The sequence below is a fragment of the Pristis pectinata genome, chromosome X (assembly GCF_009764475.1).
Source record: "Pristis pectinata isolate sPriPec2 chromosome X, sPriPec2.1.pri, whole genome shotgun sequence".
Classification (NCBI taxonomy): Eukaryota; Metazoa; Chordata; class Chondrichthyes; order Rhinopristiformes; family Pristidae; genus Pristis; species Pristis pectinata.
Genome location: NC_067450.1, coordinates 6,464,916 through 6,486,825, shown reverse-complemented (window position 1 = coordinate 6,486,825; position 21,910 = coordinate 6,464,916). Strand labels below are relative to the sequence as shown.

At 38.8% G+C, this 21,910-nt stretch overlaps 1 protein-coding gene across 1 annotated transcript in view; it reads left to right on the top strand.

Annotated features, from left to right (window-relative positions):
- The first annotated feature begins 326 nt into the window (after nucleotides 1-326).
- racgap1 (Rac GTPase activating protein 1) overlaps nucleotides 327-21,910 on the top strand; it is a 39,454-nt gene continuing 17,870 nt past the window's right edge. The window contains exons 1-6 of the mRNA XM_052009514.1: nucleotides 327-392; nucleotides 3,781-3,869; nucleotides 5,016-5,218; nucleotides 18,350-18,489; nucleotides 20,060-20,129; nucleotides 21,349-21,402. Coding sequence (XP_051865474.1) covers nucleotides 3,785-3,869; nucleotides 5,016-5,218; nucleotides 18,350-18,489; nucleotides 20,060-20,129; nucleotides 21,349-21,402 — 552 coding nt within the window. The 5' untranslated portion in view covers nucleotides 327-392; nucleotides 3,781-3,784. The remainder of the gene's footprint in view (nucleotides 393-3,780; nucleotides 3,870-5,015; nucleotides 5,219-18,349; nucleotides 18,490-20,059; nucleotides 20,130-21,348; nucleotides 21,403-21,910) is intronic.

The following is a 21,910-nucleotide window of genomic DNA, read 5'->3' as shown; positions in this document are numbered from 1 at the left end:
CACCCCAGCAGTACGTCAAACCCCAATCATTTGCTGTGTGAAGAAGTTCTTCCTCATGTCACTTTTGGTACTTTCACCAGTCACCTTCATTCCACATTCCCTCCACCAATGAGAACAGTTTCTCTCTATCCTAAGAGAATGAATCTTAAGTACCTGTCAGAACATTTTATCCACATAACTAATACACCTCAACCAACTTCCCAGCGCCTTCTTGCGGCCGCCGCCTTTGAAGTGTGCTGTGACGTCATGCGGCGCCGAGGCGGGCTTCGCGGAGCAGCGTCGTCCTGATTGGCCGTTGGGGAGATTTCAAATCGCGCCGCGAAAAAAAGAACCGGTGGAGCGTTAGAGCAGGGCGGGCGGAGAGTAGCAGGCAGCGGAGTCTGGCAGGGCTGGTAAGTATGGGGTTGCTGAGGGATGGAAATTGTGTCATCTACCCGCTGCGTCGGGGTGGGAAAGAAAAAAGTTCCTTTTTCTTTAAAAAAAAAGTAGTCGCCGATTGCTGCCGGCCTTCCGCGGCGCTCTGTCCTTGCTCCGGGGCTGTTGTCCCAGGGCGGCAGTTGCTGTTGTGACTGGTGCATTGGCCTTTGGCTTTCTCGGTTGGTGTTTGTCTCCTCGCCACCGGTAAGGACCCGGCGTCCGCAGTCTTCGCTGACCTCCCCCATCCCATCCCTCCACCATCCCGTTGCACTGATGACCAGGCGGCGTCTCATTATGCACCGTTGTTGAGCCACGCTGGGGGATGACTGCAGGGATGGTCCTCTCTGCCAGCAAAATCCAGCGTAATCTACCCTCTTAACCCGGTTCACAGATGGGGCTGTCATTCGGGCTCCAGTTAGTGTGAAGATCAGGTGGCAGGGCATGTTGTGTGGGGTAGGGTGGGCTGAGGGAGCGAGGAGGGAAGGTTGGGTAGGTGGTAGAAGGATATACCATCTCGTAACACAGACCAAAATTATTATAAATTGGCAGTTTTGATTCTTGCTGTCACGATGGGGAAATTTCACTTTATACTTGTTTTAGTTCTGATGGAGCCGTATCCCACTGGATGGGCACCGCATGAAGACTGTCATTGTTGGATGCACTATTTAATACTTCTGTGGATTTGCTGACCACTTTATTTTCTGTGCCCGTTGCAGACTTGAATAAGAATGTTTCTTCTGTGTGGCATGTAAGAGGCACCAATTGCACATCCTTGTAGAGTGCAGTTTTCCATCAGTTAGCAATTTAACTTGGGCTTCAGTCCAATTGTCATTCAGTACTGTTGTATATTTGAGCAGTTGACAGGATTGCTTCATGCAGTTTGAACGTTTTGGCAACTTTTTTTATTAAGCTAGGGTTGTCTTTGGTAAAAGTGTGCTGCTGTTAGAAACAGGATGATTTTTTTTAAAAAAGTAAATGAATCATCCACTGATCCCATTGGTTTGTGTTACTGGTAGCATTGTAGCCGATCCAGTTCATCTGGGATCCTTGAGTTGCTTTTGGAAATTATTTCTCAAACTTTGATTATTTGTGATCATGCAAAAGTTAGTCTTTCATAATATATTTGTTACCATCTCATCAAATCTGTGTTCTCTTAGTAGGGCTGAAATCTTGACAGGAATGACTTGCTGTTTTAGTTTTTTTAATAAAGTTAATACTCTATGGTGTTCTTGTCATTCCTCGCCCTGAGCTTGGGTTCCTGCATCTGAGGACGGTGACGTTGAACAGCTGTGGTCTCCAACTTTGGGCAGTCAGCCATATTATAATTTTTTTTTCAAGGGAACATCTGGAGTTTTTATTTTAAGTCAGTTAAACTGACTATCTTGAGTTTGAGAGTTCTAGCCAACTGTTGATTTCCAGCAGATGAAAGAGACTGCAAGAAGTGATCTGCTTGACCATGTTTTAAATGTTATTATTTGAAAATGAAGTCTTTTGAAGAACATGCAAATTAGGGGCAGCAGTAGGACCCTTGGTCCCTTAACACTGCCCACCATTTAGTAAGATCATGGCTGATCTGGTTGTAATCTCAACTCTGCATTCCCACCTACCTGTGGTATACTTTAAGCCCCTTAATTATAAAGTTACATCTGCTTGTATCAAGTTGCATCTGTCTATTTACATCTGCTATAAAAAAATATTCAAAGACTCTGATTCCACCGATCTTTTGAGGAAGAGAGTTAAAAGACACTCACCATCTGAAAGAAAGTCTTGAATCTCAACCGTTTTTGTACACTGTAGTCCAGATATGGCCTCATCAACGTCCTTTCCAACTGAAGCCCTGTACTCTTGTGTTTAATTCCTCTCTCAAACATTCTGTCAACTTTTGTACTTTACCTGCATTCTTGCCTCTTGTGAATCAAACATTAGAACACCCTGGTCCCTCTGCATCTCAAAGATCTGTTATTTTTTTTATTTTTCCTACCAAAATGGGCAATTTTACATTTTCCCACATTAGTCTTGCATTTGCCAGATTTTTGCCCACTGGCTTAACCTATTGATATCCCTTTGCAGCCTCTTTGTGTCCTATTCACAGCTTGTTTTCTGACATGTCCTAATGTCAGTGGTAGGAAAAATGCTGGAATCAATAATGAAGGAATAATAGGACCGAGCAGAGTTGGTATGAATTTACTTTATAAAATGATGAAATCCTGTTTGGTCTACTGGAGTTGTTTAAGGATGTAGAATTAATAGGAGAGACTAGTGGATGTGGTGTATTTGCATTATCAGAAGGCTTTCAATAGGTACCATTCAGACAGTTGGCCAATCAAATTTGAGCATGCAGAGTTGAATACTATACCAACAGGGGTTGAAAATTGGTTATTGGAGAGAGAATGGGAATAAACCAATTGTTCTGGGGCTCTAACTCATTGGGGTACTGCAGGGATAATTGCTTGGGCCCCAGCTATTCACAATCTACATTAGCAATTAGGCTGAGGGGACCAAATGCCATATTTGAGTTTGCAGTCAACACAAAACTGGTGAGATTATTAGTAGGGAAGAGGACATAATGAGAGGCAATCTCATTGAATCTTATAAAATTCTTGAAGGGCTCTACAGGCTGGATGTCGGGAGGATGTTTACCCTGGCTGAGGTCTAAAATGTGGGCTCAGTCTCAGAATAGGTGATAGTTTTTTTTCTCCCATTTTTCCTACCAAAATGGGCAATTTTGCCATTTAGGAGTGAGATCAGAAATTTCTTTTTGCAGATGCTAGTGAATCTTTAGAATTCTTTACACTGAAGAGCTATCAAGTCTAAGTTATTCAGTTAATTCAATACAGACTAATAAATTTCTGGATGTTAAGGGAATTCAGAGATGTCCTGAGATAGATCAGCCATGGTTTTGAATAATGGAGATGTGGCCTACTCTTTTTTTTCATTGTCGTATTCTATTGTTGTGTCATCAGCAAATTTAGTGGCCCTGCCTTTTAAAAATTGTAAAAACTTGAGACCCCAGCATTTATCCCACACCACTCATTGTAGCTTGCTAACCAGAAAAGGATCCATTTATGCCAATTGTTTCCAGTTAGCCAGCCAGTCTTCTACGCATGTCAATGTTACCTCCAACACCATGAGCTTTTATATTTTGTAACAAGATGCCACATCAAAGATTATCAGATGCCTTCTGGGAAGCTCAAGATATTGGATCCACCAGTTCCCCTTTATCCACAGCAAGTATTATTTCTAAGACTTGACTCTTCGTTTGCTCTCCCTATGATCCTAATGTGTGCGAGGAGGTATTTCATAATGAAAGCTATATCATTGTTGTGATTGTATTACTTTGTAACATGAATGCTTTAATCTCAGGACAATGGAATCCACAATGGTGACTCTGCGTGGCTCATTCGAACAGATGCTCAGACAGATGGAAATACTAAATGAAGGAATTGAACCCCGTAAGCATGTTTACTTTGGTCATAATAAAATACAGTAGTGATCAGTGCATTTGTGCACCTTGTTTATGGGATACCTAGAAAGTATGTTGCGTAAAATCAATGGGATAGGTTCCATCCTGGTTTAGTGAATTGCATGGCCGTGTTTCATGAAGCCCTGTAATCCATTCAAAATGCTTAGAGTATGAAAGTAATTCATTCTTCTGAAATGTAAGAATTTTAATTGTTAATATTTCTCATGTCACATCTCATTGTCTTTGTTTATACCAGTTGAATATGTTCGTAACTTGTATTAAATTGTGTTTATATCATTAACTTTCTCGTGCCTTAAGAACAGAAGAAATAAGAGCAAAGATAAGCTGTATGGCTTCTTGAAATTGACTGCCTTCAACAAATTCATGGCTGATTCTCTATCTCCAGTGCACTTTCCTGCCTGTGTTGCTTGATTCAGAAATTTCTCTTCCACTCAGTCCTGAAAGCCTGGTCAACAGTTGAATACAGTTAATAAACTCATTTTTCTCGCTATTGCTCAACTTTTCATTTGTTTAAACCAAATGACTCCCATTGTCTTAGTGTGCTTGTGTAGTGGTCCTATCTGATGTGCTCTTATTCATCCACATGCTGGTTTTCAAACCAGTGACAAATTAGTTTTTAATACTTGTTCCCCAACCCCCAATAGTTGCTTCTGCTGTGTATGTGACAGGGTTTCTCCTAGAATATTTTGGGCCCTGGTGGTTTGAATGTATCTGTTTATGACCCTACTCACCTTGGATCTGTGGACTTGTACCAGTGAGCTGGAATGACCCTTCGCGTTTACCTTTTCAAGTAGCTGGGCTTGAAAAGTTTAGGGGGTAGAAGTTGGTAGAATTGGTGACATAAACTTGAAAGAGTCAAAGGCAGAATGACAAGGGATGTTTATGTTGCATCCAGGAGATGTATTCAGTCAGATTTTACATACTTTAACCTCTTCCTTTTCAGGAATAAAATGGTAAATTAATTTTCAGATAGCTTTGATGCCAAATTTCTATCAACATAACATAGCATCAAGAGGGAAGTTTCTTATTAATGACAATAGTCTTGAATTTGGCAAAAACTTGTTTCTTAAACAAAAAAAGGAAAGCAGTTATATCTGTGGTTATTTCCTTGCAGAGTTTATTCAGTTAGCTAAAAACTTTGAAGAGTGCCGACGAAAATGGCAAAAGTCTCAGCTGGAACTGTCCCGTGCTACGGAGTGCCTAACCAAAGCTGAAACAGAGCGGAGTGCCCTTGATGTCAAGCTGAAGCACGCTCGTAACCAAGTTGATGTGGAGATGAAACGTCGTCAGAAGGCAGAAACTGAGTGTGAGCGGCTGGTATGTCTGGATGATTGTAAATTTGCGCTTTAAGCTACCGGTTCTAAAAGCCAACAGGTTTCTTCCTTTCTACATAGAGAATTAACAATTAGATGATGTAGGCACCTCATAACATTGAAGCAGCTTTGCACATCGCATTACACTGTTGCAGTGAGTTTTTTTTTAAATCCTCTCTTGCCTTGACCTGCCACCATGCACCAAAACCCACATCTTTAATTTGGGTGTGCGCTAGCATTTTTATTCCTTCATGAGAGGTGGGCGTCACTGGCAAGGTCAGCATTTATTTCCATCCTGAATTGCCTTCGAATGTAGTGGTGAGATTACACCACAGCAATTCTTTTTTGATGGTACTCCCACAGTGCTTTTGAGAAGGGAGTTCCAAGATGTAGACCCAACAATGAACAAGGATCAGCAATATATTTCCAGTTCTAGGTGGTATGTGTCATGGCATTGGCAGAGTTCTCATGTTCCTTCTGTCCTTTTCCTTGGTGTTAGAAGTCACAAGTTTGGGATGCAGCATTGAAGAAACCTTGGTAAGTCGCTGCAGTGCATCTTGTAGATGATGCACACTATTAGTGTGCAGTTGGTAAAGGGAGTGAATGTTGGGGTGCTGGATGTGGTTTCGGTGAAGCAGGCTGCTTTGTCCTGGGTGATGATGGACTTGCACTCATTCAGTAAAGTGGAGAGGATTCCTGATGTGCTTTGTAGATGGTGGGAAGGCTTTGGGGTGCCAAGAGGTTTACTGTAGAATAGAGAAACAAAGGACTGCAGATGCTGGAACATAGATGAAAAAACAAGAAGATGCTGGTGTCTCCTTACCTTTGACTCATCCCCTGGTGGATCTGCTCTCCCCTCCTCCCCCGCGTCTGCCTATCTCCCCACTATCTCTTACCTGCATCTACCTATTGTCACCTTGTGCCCACCCTGCCTCCCCTCTTTTGTCTGCCTATCACTGCTCTGTTACCTCTCCCACCCCCCCCCCCCCCCCCCCCCCCAATCACCACCATATATTGGGCTTCCCCTTTTCCTATCTTAGTCTTGAAGAAGGGTCCTGCCCAGAAACATTGACAATCTGCTTTTCTCCACGGATGCTGCCTGGCCTGCTGAGTTCCTCCAGCATCTTGTTGCTTTTTGTTTACTGCAAAATGTTCAGCTGTCTCCCATTATCTCTGAAGTTGCACATAATAAAATCAACTGGTCAACATGTGCAGAGTAACACTACTGGACCCAAGTCTACTTGTGGGTTATGGAATATGAAAGAACTTCATGAAATGGTAATATATTCTATGTCAGCAAGCCACATTTTGCTGTCCATTGACATTTGATGGATTCATTGGGTGCACAGTGGTTGCCTTGCATGTTTGTGTATAGATGATACTAGTTTCAATTTGCCCAAAGGCTGAGAGTTCTATATCGTGGGCTTTGTTTTGTATTAAAACCATTTTTTTTGGCAGCATAATTGAGATGTTAAGTATAGTTCTACCTGACTGAGGTGTTAAGCATTGGAGCATAGTGTTTTTGCATATTTCCTTGACCCATTTCACACTTTTTATACACTTGACTCAGTTGGTGACACTCCAACTGCAATCATTTGACTGAAATGGAAGCCTTGCTATAGGATGGTACTGCAATGCAGTACTGAGTACTAAGCATAAAGTTGTTTCCTTTGAATAAAACATCAAGATGCTTGTTCAGCTTCCATTGTATTGTTCAAAAACCAGCGAAGGAATTCTAACATCCCGACTAAATTCGACGTTCAGTCAATATTGTTTATTTCAGATTGACAATTGCATTTTCTGCTGGAGATTCATTGAGCGCAAAGTGGCTCCTGCATTTGCCAAAGTGGTGATCCCACTTAAATATTGCATTGGATGTTGGCCACTTTGAGATGGCCTGAAGATGTGATGGATGCTTAAATGAATGCAATTTCTATCTTTCTAATTTTCCTAATGGCTTCATAATTGGAAAGATGAAGGCTATCAGTGCCATATGCTGTTCCTGTTTTCACCTCGGTTTGTCTGCCTCAGTATGATTGAAAAGAACAGGAAATGTACAATTGCTAGAAATCAGAACCAAAAAGTGAACTTCTGCAGCTGTTAAACAAGTCAACAACAATCATGCAGACAATAGTGAAGTTAATGTTTTGGATGTGTAGTTTTTTGCAGTTGGCAATTGACTTGAAAAGTTAGTCCTACTGTCCTTTCCACTGGTGATTCCTGCTAAGATTTCTGTAGCTGTACTTTGCACTGAAGCAATAAACAAAATTCAAAACATTTTAATGCTATTGACATCCCTTCTGCTTTTCTGTACACTAAATAGATGCTTTACAGTGTGAATGAATAATATTGATGGAAGTTTCAATTCTCTAATATAGGCACTGCAATTCCCTATGATATATTCCTTATGTTTGCTAGGAAATGCCGTATGAATCTGGAGATGATGCATCTTAATGGGATACAGAAACAGAAATCACTAAAAGAAATGATGTAGGTTAATAAAACAAGATTTTTTTTTCTAAAAGAAAACAAGTTAGGTGCCGTGCAGTGTGGGTTCTTCTGAACTGATCTATAACTGAGTATCACCTTTACTCGCTGAGACAGTGTCAAGTGTAAACAGCCATTCATTCCGGTAATCAGATCTGTAATAAAGCTGGAAGTGTTGTACAACGGCTTTGAAGTAACCACATGATGTGCTTTCTTCAGTTAGTGGCAAAGTACCAATCCTGAAAGCAGTATTTTCCTTGACAGTGAATAGGCTTGCATCACGTCGAGCACTAGGTTTATTTCTAAAGGGATAATTGAAAGGCAGAGAAGTTAGACCATACTTGGTATTGTGAACTGTTGTGGCTTCCAGATTATGAAAAGGATTTGAGATGCTGAAGAGTGTACGAAAATTAGATGCCTAGGATATAAGTGGGCAAGCAGCAGAAAGAGGAAATTAAGGAAGGATTTTTGAAATTATGGAAAGGCTTATTGGGATCAAGTAGAGATGTTTCCACCTGTGGGCAGGACTAGAATTTGGAGCCATAAATACAAGATGGTTACTGATAAATCTATTGTGAGAAACATGAGGGGAAAAAGGAATAGAAGAATTGACTTGCAATAAGATGAATGGCAGTGAACACGAGAAAATTGGAGCAGGATCAGGCATGATCATGGCTGATCTTTGTTGGCCTCAACTTCTGTTCTAAGTCCCAAACACCCTCAATTCCTTGATCTTTGAAATATTGATTCATCTCTGCCTTAAATATGTCTGGTCTCCATTGCCCTTGGGAGAGCAGAAAAGTCCAGAGAATTCATCACCCACTGAGAGAAGAAGTTTCTGTGCGCCTCAGTTTTAAATGACCAGCCTCTTATTTTGCACCTATGTCCCCGCGTTTGTGACTTGTCCACTAGTGAAAATGTCTCAATAGCTATCCTGTCGTGTCCCCTGAGGATCTTGTATGTTTGAATAAGATCACCCCTCATTCTTCTAAACTCTGAGGAATACAGACCCAAACTGTAGTCTGTCTTGTTAAGAATTAGCCTGGTGAATTTCCTTTAGACTGCCTCGAATGGTACTATATCTTTTTTAGGTAAGAGGCCCACAGGTGTGCACAGTATTCCAGGGGTGGCCTCGCCAACACTCTGGGAAAACTGTAACAAAACCTCCCCATTATTAAACTCCAACTCCTTCGCAATGAAGGCCAACGTGCCGTTTGTCTGCTTAACTTTTGGTGATTCATGCACTAGAACACCCAGATCCCTCTGAGCTTCACTCATTTGCAATCTCGCTCCATTTAGGTGGTAATCTACCTCTTGATTCCTCATACCCAAGTGCATAACCTTGTACTTCCCCACATTAAACTCCATTTGCCAGGTTTTTGCTCAGTCACTCAATCTATCTCTATCCTGTTGTGATTCTGCAATGTCCTCCTCACAACCAGGGTAGGGGAGACCAAAACAATGGGGCATAGGTTTAGGGTGAGAGGGGAAAGATTTAAAAGGGACCTGAGGGGCAACTTTTTCACACAGAGGGTGATGAGTATATGGAGCGAGCTGCCATTGAGGTTGAGGCAGGTAGAACAGTATAATTTAAGAAGCACTTGGATAGGTACTTGGAGGGGAGGGATATGGGTCGAATGCAGGAAATTGGGACTTGCTGGGTGGGCACCGCGATCGGCATGGACTTGTTGGGCTGAAGGGCCTGCATCCGTGCTGTATTGCTCTATGACTCTCTATAATGTGCCCTTCTACTGATTTTTTTAATATATATCATTGACAAACTTGGAAACCTTGCACTTCATTCCTTCCACTGAGTCATTAATGTGAATAATAAAAAAAAATAAAATAGAGGGCCAAAGGCCAATCCCTGGGATACTCCACTAGTTAAATCCCTCAAGCCTGAAAAGAACCCATTTATTCCTTTTTCAATCTTTTTTTATTAGTTTTCAACTTAATACAGATTAATATATAGCATCAATATTTATACATGTAATACAAAGAGATCAGGATAACAATCATAGCATATATAATCATAAAGAGCAATAAAATATAAAAAAAATCTGTAGATCCAATGATCTCTTAGTAAATTAATATAATATAAAAGAAAGGAAAGAAAGATTTATTATATAAACTTTAAAAAAAAACCCAAATCAATAAAAAAAATTATAAACAATATAAACTAAACAAAAAAAAACTTTTTTTAAAAAAAAAACAAACAACAAAAAAAAAGAGAGAGAAACTGGGCTAAAATTTCTCAGTGGAAACAGAGCAATATTATGTCATCAAGTCCGTTCCTCCAAGTTGGAAAGTTATTGAAAGGGGATCTACATCACGTGAAAATATTGAATAAATGGACTCCAAATATCTTCAAATTTAAGTGAAGGATCAACAGTACCACTCCTAATTTTTTCCAAGTTTAAACATGATATAGTTTGAGAAAACTATTGAAAAGTAGTAGGGGGTATTGGATCCTTCCATTTAAGCAAAATGGATCGTTTGGCCATTAATGTAACAAAAGCAATCATACGGTTAGCGGAAGGAGATAAATGGCCAGACTCTATCCTTGGTAATCCAAAAAATTGCAGTGATAGGGTGAGGTTGTAAATCAATCTTCAATACGTTTGAAATAATGTTAAAAATGTCTTTCCAATATTTTTCCAGAAGAGGACAGGACCAAAACATATGTGTCAAAGAAGCCACATTCGATTTACATCTATCACATATAGGATTTATATGGTGATTAAAAACGAGCTAACTTATCTTTGGACATATGGGTCCTATGGACTACCTTAAACTGTATCAACGAGTGTCTGGCACACATTGAAGATGAATTGACCAAATGAAGAATTTTCTTCCAAGTCTCTATAGGTATAGATGTCTGGCGTTCACTTTCCCATTCATTCTTAATTTTGTCTAATGATTCTAGACGTATTTTCATAATTAAATCATAAATTATTACTATCAAGCCCTTCTGATAAGGATTAAGACCTAAAATTTTTTCCGTAGTTTCAATTTTGTAAGGTGTCGGAAAAGAGGGTATAGTAGTTTTTTTAAAATTTCTAATCTGCAAATATCAAAAAAAAGTGTGATCTAGGTGAATTATATCTATTAGACAATTGTTCAAAAGATGAAAAACGGTTATCAATGAATAGATCCCGAAAACATACTATTCCTTTTCTTTTCCATATGGAAAAAGCTGAGTCAGCTCTAGATGGATGAAGGAAAAAATTAGATTGAATGGGACTTGACAAATTAAATTTATTCAATCCAAAAAATTTATGAAATTGAAACCATATTCGTAATGTATGTTTAACAATTGGGTTAGTCGTATGTTTACTTAACTTGGTAAGTGCAAAAGGGAGTGAAGCACCTAAAATAGAAACTGGATTAGAGCGTATTGAATATGAGGAGAGGCTTAAGGTGCTAAGGCTTTATTCACTGGAAAGGAGGAGGGTGAGAGGAGACATGATAGAGGTATATAAAATATTGAGACGAATAGATAGACAGTCAGCGCCTCCTTCCCAGGGTACCAGTGCTCAAGACGAGAGGGCATGGCCTTAAGGTTATGGGTGGGAGGTTCAGGGGAGATGTCAGGGGGGAGATTTTTCACCCAGAGAGTGGTTGGTGCATGGAATGCACTGCCTGGGGTGGTGGTGGAGGCAGATACATTGGACAGGTTCAAGAGCTTGTTGGATAGGCATATGGAGGAATGTGAGATAGAGGGATATGCGGGAGGAAAGGGTTAGGTAGTGTGAGGGTGGTTTGATGGACAGCACAACATGGTGGGCCGAAGGGCCTGTCTTGTGCTGTATGGTTCTATGGAAAAGTCAAGAACTGATTGGTGCTCAAGGCATACCCATTTGGGAAATTGAATTACATCAGAATCTTGTATCCAAAAAATTAAATATCTAATATTAATTGCCCAATAGTATAATCTAAAGTTAGGCAAGGCCAAACCACCATCCTTTTTTTAATTTTTGTAAATATTTCTTACTTAACCTTGGGTTTTTATTCTGCCAAATATATGAAAGAATTTTAGAATCAATAGTGTCAAAAAAAGATTTCGGGACAAAAGTTGGAATCGCTTGAAATAAATATAAAAATTTTGGTAAAATAGTCATCTTAATCGCATTAATTCGGCCTACCAATGATAAAGACAGTGGAGACCACTTAGTAAATAATTGTTTAACATGGTCAATTAAAGGCAATAGATTAGCTTTAAATAAGTCCTTATGTTTCTTGGTAATTTTAACACCTAAATACATAAACTAGTCAGTTACCAATCTAAAAGGTAATTGGCTATAAATTGGGGTTTGCATATTCAATGGAAAAAGTTCGCTCTTACTAAGATTTAATCTATAGCCAGAAAAAACACTAAATTGATTTAGTAGTGATAATACTACGGGGATAGATTCATCTGGATTAGAAATATAAAGTAACAGGTCATCGGCGTAGAGAGATATCTTATGAATCATCTGTCCGTGAGTAATGCCGCATACATTTGAAGAGTCCAGAAGTGCAATAGCCAAGGGTTCTAAAGCAATATCAAATAATAAAGGGCTTAACGGGCAACCTTGTCTAGTACCTTGAAAAAGCCTAAACAAAGGAGATCTTTGATTATTAGTAAGTATTGAAGCCATAGGTGTATAATAAATCATTTTAATCGCAGATATAAATTTAGGGCTAAAATTAAATTTTTGAAGTGTAGTGAATAGATATTCCCATTCGACTCTGTCAAACGCCTTTTCAGCATCTAGTGAAACAACACATTCTGGAATTTGGGATGAAGGGGTATATATAATATTCATTAATCTAATATTAAAATGTAAATAACGATTCTGAATAAATCCTGTCTGGTCTTCAGAGATAATTTGTGGGAGAACCTTTTCCAGTCTAAAGGCCAATATTTGGAAAATATTTTTGAATCTACATTTAATAAAGAAATAGGTCTATAAGATGCACGATCAGTGGGATCTTTATCCTTTTTAAGAATTAAAGAAATAGTTGCTTCATAGAAAGATTGTGGTAGTTTACCCACTGATAGGGCATCTTTAAAAATTTTGGCTAACCAGGGAACAAGAATATCAGAAAGGATTTAAAAAGTTCAGCTGTATATCTGTCAGGGCCGGGTGCTTTACCCGAGTTCATTGAAAATATTACTTTCTTTATTTCTTCCTCCGAAATGGGAGCATCTAATGTAGAACGTTCATTTAAAGATAGTTGGGGAATCTTCAGATCTCTTAAAAATTCATACATTGATGTAGGATCCTCAGGGGATTCTGATTGGTATAAAGAAGAATAAAATTCTTGAAAGGATTTGTTGATTTGAACAGGATCTATCGTGTAGGTACCATCTGGTTTACAAATTTTATTAATCTGACGTTTAGATAAAGTAGCTCCAGATTCGGAGTATCAGAATATTTTTTATCGATTTCTTTAATCTTGTCAACCAATATACGTATTTCATTATTAGTTCATTTTTTCAAGCCAGCGGAATATGAAATAATTTGACCACTGATATATGCTTTAAAAGTATCCCATATTATCCCACTGGAAATTTTTTCAGTAAAATTAGTTAAAAAGAAAAATGAAATCTGTTCTTTGATAAATTGGATAAAATCTGAGTCTTGTAATAGAGAAGGATTAAATCGCCATTGTCTGACATCAAAGGATACATCTGGTAATTTAATTGATAAAATCAATGGTGCATGATCAGAGGTGGCAATTGCATCGTATTTACAGTCCATAGTAATGGAGCTAATCTAGCATCAATAAAAAAATAATCAATGCTCGAGTAGTTATGGTAAACATGAGAAAAGAATGAAAATTCTTTATCATATGGATGTAGAAATCTCCAAGCATCTAAAATTCCAGATTCAACTAAAAAGGAATTAATAAAGACAGCGGATTTGTTTGGAAGTGCAGGATTTGATACAGATCTATCCATGGAAGGGTTTAGACAACAGTTAAAATCTCCACCCATAATCAGAGTGTATTCATTTAAATTAGGAAAAAATGCAAATAGATGTTTAAAAAAATTCAGGGTGATCTACATTGGGTGCATAAACATTAACCATAACAACTTTTTTATTATGAAGCAGACCAGTGATTAATAAAAATCTACCATTTGGGTCTGATATTGTCTCATGATGAACAAACGAAATTGAGGAGTCTATAAAAATAGAAGCTCCTTTCACCTTTGTGAATTCGAATGGAACCATTGACCCCTCAAATCTAAAAAAACGTTGGTTATCTTTCTTCCTGATGTGAGTCTCCTGAACGAAAATAATCTGAGCATTTAGTCTATGAAAAACTTTAAAAATCTTCTTACATTTAAATGGATTACTTAAGCCATTAACATTCCATGAAATAAAATTAATAGTCTTATCCATTTTAACAGATTAAAAAAAAATTGGTATGTAAAGGGTTAATCTTAATATTTCCAAGTCTTACCAACAGGAAGAAGTAAAAAAAATATTCAGAGGAAAGGGATGTGACGACAATTTAGAAAAATTTGTAGTTTAGCCCAGAAGAAAAGAAACGTAAAAAGAACCCTACCCCCCCTCCCCCAACAGCCCGAAAACTGGCCAATAGGTAACCAGTACGCTACCCTCTAATTGAACTAACCCCTGTTCTATTGGTGGCAATAGTCCAAATTGAAAAAATATATAAACCACCCATGTTTTGTCTTAAAATGAACAACATAATACAAACAGAGATAACGAACTCACAACATAGTTGTGAGATTGAAACGGAGCCAAAGGGCGTTAACAGCCGACAATTAAAAAATACAGTTTAATAATTATTTCGAAAAGAAAGCAAACGATCAGTTATTTTGTTAAATTCTTAATTGTTATTAAAACAAGACATTGAAAATATTAAAAGAAGAAAAAAGAAAGGTTTAAATCTAAAAATTAATTAGATAATAAAGCAAGTAGGTAGTAAATCAAAGGAAAAACACTGTCTCTTCCGTAATTTCTTAGCTTCTAAAATTAAAAGCTAATTCAAAAGAAAATTCTCAGCTTCTTGAATAGATTTAAACCATTTACAAGATTTATCAGGCAGTGTAATTCGCAGCCTTGCTGGGAATAGTAATGCAGGATGATAATTGCTTTGATAAAGATGAGCCATAATTGGTTTGTAGGTCAGCCTTTCTTTCATAACTTCTGGGGTGTAATCTTCAACCATTCGAAACTTCCATTGTTTAAATTGAATCATGCCACGTCTACGAGCAGTACGAATCAGGAGCTCCTTGACGCTGACAAAATGGAATCTCAGTATTACTGGCCGAGGTTTTTGATCCGGAGCAGGTTTAGATCTTAATGCTCTGTGAGCCCTCTCCAAAATGGGCTGAAGAGGGAACATTTTGGAACCAAAAAACATCGACCAAAAGATTAGAGAAGAATTCCGTAGGGTTACCAGTCTCGGTATTTTCTGGAAAATTGATGATCCTTAAATTTTTCCTCCTGCTGCGTCCTTCCAGGTTGCTGATCCTCTGTTGTTGCTTTTCCAGGTTTTGCTTGGTCGTAATTAAGGCTTTTTCAAGTGAGTGGAGTTTGGCATCTCTCTCTTTACCAACTTGGTTGAGTTCAGCAATTAATTGCCTTTGTTTGGCATTCTCCTGGATAAGAATATTTTGCTTTTCTTCAAAGTCTTTTAAAATAGACTTCAATTCGGCAAAGCTCCGATCAAACTTTCTGTCCAGATTAGAAATAGCTTCCAAAGTAGGTTGTTCTCCACTACCTTTACCATTAGCAGAGGCTTTAGATCTGGTGGTCATTTTCACAGTTAAAAATCAAGATTAAACTTGTGCCAGTATTTTAAAAGACTTAGTAAAGGGTGGTAAATAATAGATTGAAAAGTGCCTGGACCAAAGCCAAATTATGACTTAGTCCATGGAGCGCCACCAACAGACTCGGACCCATTTATTCCAACACTGTTTTCTATGTGACAGCCAGTTTTCAATCCATGCCAGCACACTTCCTCGAATACCTTGGGCTCTTAATTTATGCACCAACCTCTTGTGTGGCAGCTTGTCAAATACCTTTTGGAAATCTAAATGCACTGTATCTGCAAGTTCCCTTCTATCAACTCTCCCTGTTATATCCTCAAAGAATTTGTGCAAATTTGTCAAACATGATCTACCTTTTCATGAAACCATGTTGTCTAGGTTTGATTGTATTCAACTTTCCTAAATGATTTATTATTTCCTCTTTGAATACAGACTCTTGTATCATGCCAACAATAGATGTTAAACTAACTAGTCTACGGTTCCTTGCCTTCTGTCTCCCTCTCTTTTTAAACAGTCACATTGGCTGTTTTCCAATCTTCTGATACCTTCCTGGAATTTAGTGACTTTGAAAATTTCAATCAATGGGTCCACTATCTCTGCAGCCACTTCCTTTAAAACCCTTGGGTGCTGGCTAGTGGATCCTGGTGATCTGTCTGCCTTTAGCCCCATGGGTTTCTCTAATACGTTATCCCTTGTGCTTAGGATTTTTGCAAATTCTTCACTGTTATTTTACAGCTTGGGGATATCTGCAGTGGGAGAAAGTTTGTGGAGCATAAATATTAGCAAGAATCTGTTGGGTTAAATGGCCTGTTTTTGTATTATGAATACCATGTGAACTTCTCAAAGGTAAAAATAAATAAAATGCTTTTAAAGCGCAAGTTTAAATGTATAATTTTTGTAACTGAAAATGTTTTCCTTTACCCTGGAATATCTAATGAAAGATGCCCTGCAGTATTACAGGTTTTTTAAGGGTTGCAGCTGATGGATGACAGCAAGGGTCCAGTCCAAATGGCACCAAAGTTTATTGATCCTAGTGTGTTCTCCAGCTACATATGAGGCCTGTAGGAAAATATTGCAACAGTGCATGCAAAACTTTAGTCCTAATCTTTGATGCTGGGCCCTGTCCAATTTTATAATGTGGCTTGCTTTCTCTTCGTGCCCGACCTGATGAGGCTGTAAGCAGAAGAAAGGCTTTCCCCGAGAGGATGGCCTACAGAATATATAGTTAGTGATTGTACAATTGAATGGACTGCACCTTGCTGAAAATGCAGAGGTGGTGAAGGTATCTGAAAAAATTGCTTCATTGTTTGCAGTGGAATAGGGAGATGGGCAACGTTGCTACTCTTTAAGTCTTGCAGGAGACTTGTCAAAGTGTCCCAAATGATACAGTAAATGTCAGGTGTTAACTTCATGAAGGGAGGTCCTGCAGCTCCCATGGCTGCCAAATGAAGTAGTAGTATGTTGTCACAAAGGTGGTGAACGTGACCACTTTTTCCAACATTGGGCAAACTGCATTTTGGGCTTGCTGCACGTCCTATGACAGGTCTCATTCAAAGAACTCTACAGCTCCCTTGAGGTTTTGCAAATGTTGTATTTGAGCTATTTCCCCACACTACTTGGTGCCCAAGACAGCTGGGGTGTTCCACTGCTGTAAAGGGTTTCCCCTGTGTGCCCAGCAACAGTGGTTCTGGAGGGTAGGCCTGTTACAACGTCCATCCAGTTTCTGATAAAGTTGTCACTGGAGTAATGCATAACAAAGTGACTTCTTCATGAGTCAGTCACTGATGTGACACCTGTGCTCAACTGCCAATTGAGAGTAAGCCCTTCCTATTCACTGAATGTCATGGTGCTAATTGGCAGGGTTCTAATGTACTGTGAGCCCTGCCACCTCATGAAAACGATGCTGTTAATCTTTCTGCAGAAATGCTAATAAAAACATTACCCCTTACAAACATGGTGCTTCTTGCTTCTGGAATGTGCATTTGTGTTGTGGACTGTGGCAGATATTTCCAAATGTGATGTCGCAAAAGGGGCACTGAAGCACAAATGTCTTGATTGAAGCTTGCCTTTTGAGTCCTGGATGAGCAGGTGAGCTCTCCTGCCTTGAAGATTTGCACTATGGGCAGAGCCTTTGCTTTTCTAAACAAAAACATAATTTGGGGACAGAAGTATTTCATGTAGGATTATCTCTGATTTACTGTACCTCAATTTTCTGCTTGTAAAAGTGGGCATGCTTTTTCTTGCTAGGTGCAAGTTTAGGACATGATCTTGTGATCTACTGCCTATACACCTTGTTTGCGCCATTATAAATTGAGGCTATAGTATTATCTTTATTGTCTTCAGTCTAAGGGCAATTAGGGATGGCCATCAAATGCTGACCTTGTTTCCTGTGAATGAGTTTTTTAAAAAAATCCTTGTACAGATTCAGAAAATAACTGCAAAATAGAAACCATGGTAGTCATTTGCAAGTATTTTTCTCCCCAGTTAGTCTCCCACGTCACCAATGTTTATTTGCCAGTACTGTGCATACAGTGTCACATAAGACTTCCTTCCCTTGTTGGCTTCCTCGTGCAGTCTAGTTTGATTCTTTTTTTTCTCTCGCTCCCCCTAATGGCATTGAGTGCATAGCAGAGGTCCAGGAGTAAGCTGATACCTTGCCCCAATGATCATTCTTCATGCGCAAGCTTAGATGGTGTGGACAATGGCAGATAGTTTGACTGTTGTAGCCGAACGCAATGTTATCCTCACCAGCCCACGTGCACGGAGAGAATGATCATAAGCTGTGTCCACATTAAACTTTGATTTAACGAGTCAGTGGTTCTTTCCATTTGTAGTAATTGCTTTCTTTCATTTAAGGAACGACAGATTCAGCTAATCCGAGAGCTCCTCATAACAGAAGGCTCGACCAGCATTCAGTTAAATGAAGAACAGAAGTCTGCTCTTGCTTTTCTCAACCCCAAATGCTCAAATTCTAATGGATATGCATCCAACAGACGGTAGTACTTTTAAGTCGCCCAACAATTGTTTGCACTATTGGTTTTAGGGTAAACCTTCATAATTGGGAAAGTATTGATGCGTACCTTCAGTGTTCTAAACAAGCATCCTTTTATAAAATTTCTTGAATAACCACTCTCCCTTCTCTCCCTCTTTTTTTTCCTCCTTTGGCTGCTCCAGTAACTGCAATTATGAAGAGCAAAGGCCCGGCCCACCCCCACTCCCTGTCTCCCCCACAGCTGAAATAGCTGGAGGTGCCATTTAAAGCCAGTCCTATATGGAAGCCATCTGCCCCCAGGAAATGGGGCTGAGAGAAATTTCCCAGTGTGTGTGGTTTTGAGGTTGATTTTTGTCTCTTGCTGCAAATATAACCACTCCAGGGTGCATTTGAATCCTTGTTGCAGTGATGTTGGTCGCATCAACCCTGTCAAGGTGGAAACTTTGTTCCAGTATCTTAATATCAACAAAAAAAATTTATTTGAGATTATGCTTTCTTTTAGAAAGACATACTCAAAAGCCTATTTTTTTTCTGCTGACCTCTTCCCTCAGATTTTGCTTTTTCTTTAATGGTTCCATGGAGCATGAGCATTCAGTACTTGTGAAGTTCCCCAGCTTAATGGGTTTAATGTCAAGTTGGAAATCCTCTCAAAGTACATTGGTGGGTTTCCTCAAATTACTTAAGAACACTTGTGCCAAAGCCATTATTGCATAACATGTATTTGTGCAAGTAATGTTTTCTTGCTTATGAATGGTTCCAAGTCCAATTAGTGTCCTAGATGAAGCATTTGCAACAGAATTGTATAAAACTTGATCAGTAAATTGTGCAGATCTGTGCTAAAGGATTTAAAGTGTCAATTTTTTTTTCACTAATGTCCACTAATACCTCTGAGTGTGAGCATGTGTTCAACCCCCATTCCAGATCTTGAGCATATTACCTAGGCTGATACAATGCTGAGGGAGTGCTGCATTGTCCAAGATATGATCTTTAAAATGAAGGTCTCTGCCTCTTGCACTGGATATTGAACATCCTTTAGCTCTGTTCGGCAGGGAGACTTGGTCAAAGCAATACTACCTCAATCGGTGTCATCAGAACGAATGGACTGATTATTCGTCTGGTCTTTTGTTTGAGAGTTAGCTGTGCGCAAATTAACTGCCGCAATTATCTGCAAAGCAACTGTGACTCCATTTAAAATGTCCTGCTCCTTGAAAAGCATGATACTCTTCTCTATATGTCATTTGACATAACTTTGGCCCCAGCTATGAGTTACCACATCCTTTTGCAATTAACTTCAATCCTAAAGATTCCTTGACAGAGGTGAAAGCGCAAATAAGTAAAAGAGATCTTCTGTAGTAGGCTGTAAGAAGTGACATTTATTTTCAGTGCAGAGAGACCAAATGATTAAGCTTTGTTTTTAATGTTTTTATTTGGGGTGAAGTGGTGGTGTTTGGGATACTTTGGGGAGGTGCGTATGTGCAGTTTCAGATATACAGTATTGCCAGTGTAGGTAAAGCAGTAAGTCAAATGTTTTGGGAAAGTTGATTGTTACTGTATATTTTTCCTCTTTTTATTAGACTGTCTACAATTGATGAGTCTGGATCATTTCACTCCGATATTAGTTACGACAAGACTGATGACTCAATGGTAATCCCTTTTTCATACAGTATTTTTTGAGTAATCTTGGGACCATGTTAATAGGACTTGATTGAAGAATGTCCAGCACTGCCAGTGAGTCTGAAGTGATTTGGTACCTTGTTGCTCAGTTATTTGCATTGCAAAATTGAGTTCTTCAGCAAAGCAAATTGCCAATGTACAAAATGGCACAGAAAAATGTTCTCTGGAAAATGTGATTGCCCAGTGACTTGGGTTAACAGGTTTTGCATTAAGAAGCTGGAGGATAGGTTCTTGTATAGACTGGGGGAGGGAGAATAGAAGCTGGTGTCATTGGATAACCTTCCAAAGTACTCACCCAAAAGGATTGGTGGTCAGAATTTTGATGGCCTGTTCAAAATTATAGGTGACTTAAATTTCTGCAGGAAATTGTTTTTCAATAAACTGTGGTGAACTTGTTCCTTTGGAGCATTGCGCTATGTAAATGGCAGCTTGTTCTTTCCTCATTGTAGAAATAATCAGAAAAATGTTTTACACGCTAACTTCTGACCTTTAGTCTTTTTTGTTTTTCGGTAATATTCTCCACATAGTGGTTACATAGGTTTATTAAAATCATGATTACAGGTTTGCTGCTTTGAATTTAAATATTGAAACAAGCTGAAATTTGAGAGCTATCGTTAGTACCAAAAAAGGATGGTGCCCTGACCTGATTAATGTGGTTGTAGTGTGTTAATGTTGCTCATGTCATAACTCATTATAAATACATTGCATGTCAGAACTCCAATGTGCACTGCTGCAGACTGGTAGAATATGGAGTCTGTCTGTATTTCCACATTGAGTTATTTTCCAAAGTTGGTAGGCAGCAAGATTGTGCTTGTCACTCCCCAGCAAGAGAGGAGGAAATTCAGAACAATCCATCTTGGCTTCTCTGAAGCATCATCAACTGGCTAATAGATTAGGTTATGTAACATGGACAGCCTACAGTTAGAGGATATAAAAGCCTTAAGTAACTGGGTCTTAGTCCACACTTCAACTTGACCTTATGTGAACATTGTTCTGGTGCTTTAATGCCAATCATGATTCACTAAACGACTGGTCCAGAACTAATTAGCAAGCTTGGTATTTGTATTTAAATTTTAAAAGAGCATAACAAGCAAATCTTTCATAAATGTGTTTAGGGTGGAATTTTTTTTGTTTTGCTGCTTTTTGACTGTTGTTGCGAGATCAAATTACTGTCTTTTTCTTAATGCAGGACTGGGATTCCTCCATTGTTAAGACTGTCAAGTTAAAGAAAAGAGAGAAAAGAGTAGGTTCCAGACTTTCATTCTTCATGTTATGGCTCAACTCTGTACATGTTTGTACAGTCAGTTGGCTTGGTTGTTGTCCATAAACAATGGGCACAGTGCATCAAGTCAGTCCAATTAAATTTTTGTTAAAAGTATGGTAACTAAGTCCCCATGTGCATTCCTGCAGTTTGAGACATTTACTTCAAATAAATTGAAGACTTCCTCCTACAAGTGAGGCAATTGTTTAATTATTGCAAATTTCTTTGGAAATTAGTATTGCAAGCACATCAGTTGTAAATCATATGTATGAACTTGTAGCTTGTGAAGCTCTTGATTGAGGCTGTTCAGGGTTGTGTTATCTGTCATGTTAAATCTAAGGAATGGCACTTTTCATTTCATTCTTTTGTGTGTTTTCTCTTCATTGTATGACATTTTGTTTAAAACTGGTTTTGCCTTCAGTAATGGATTTCTGGTTAACAATGTAAATTGGGACTATTTGTTTTTATCTAGATTAAAAACTGTTTAATC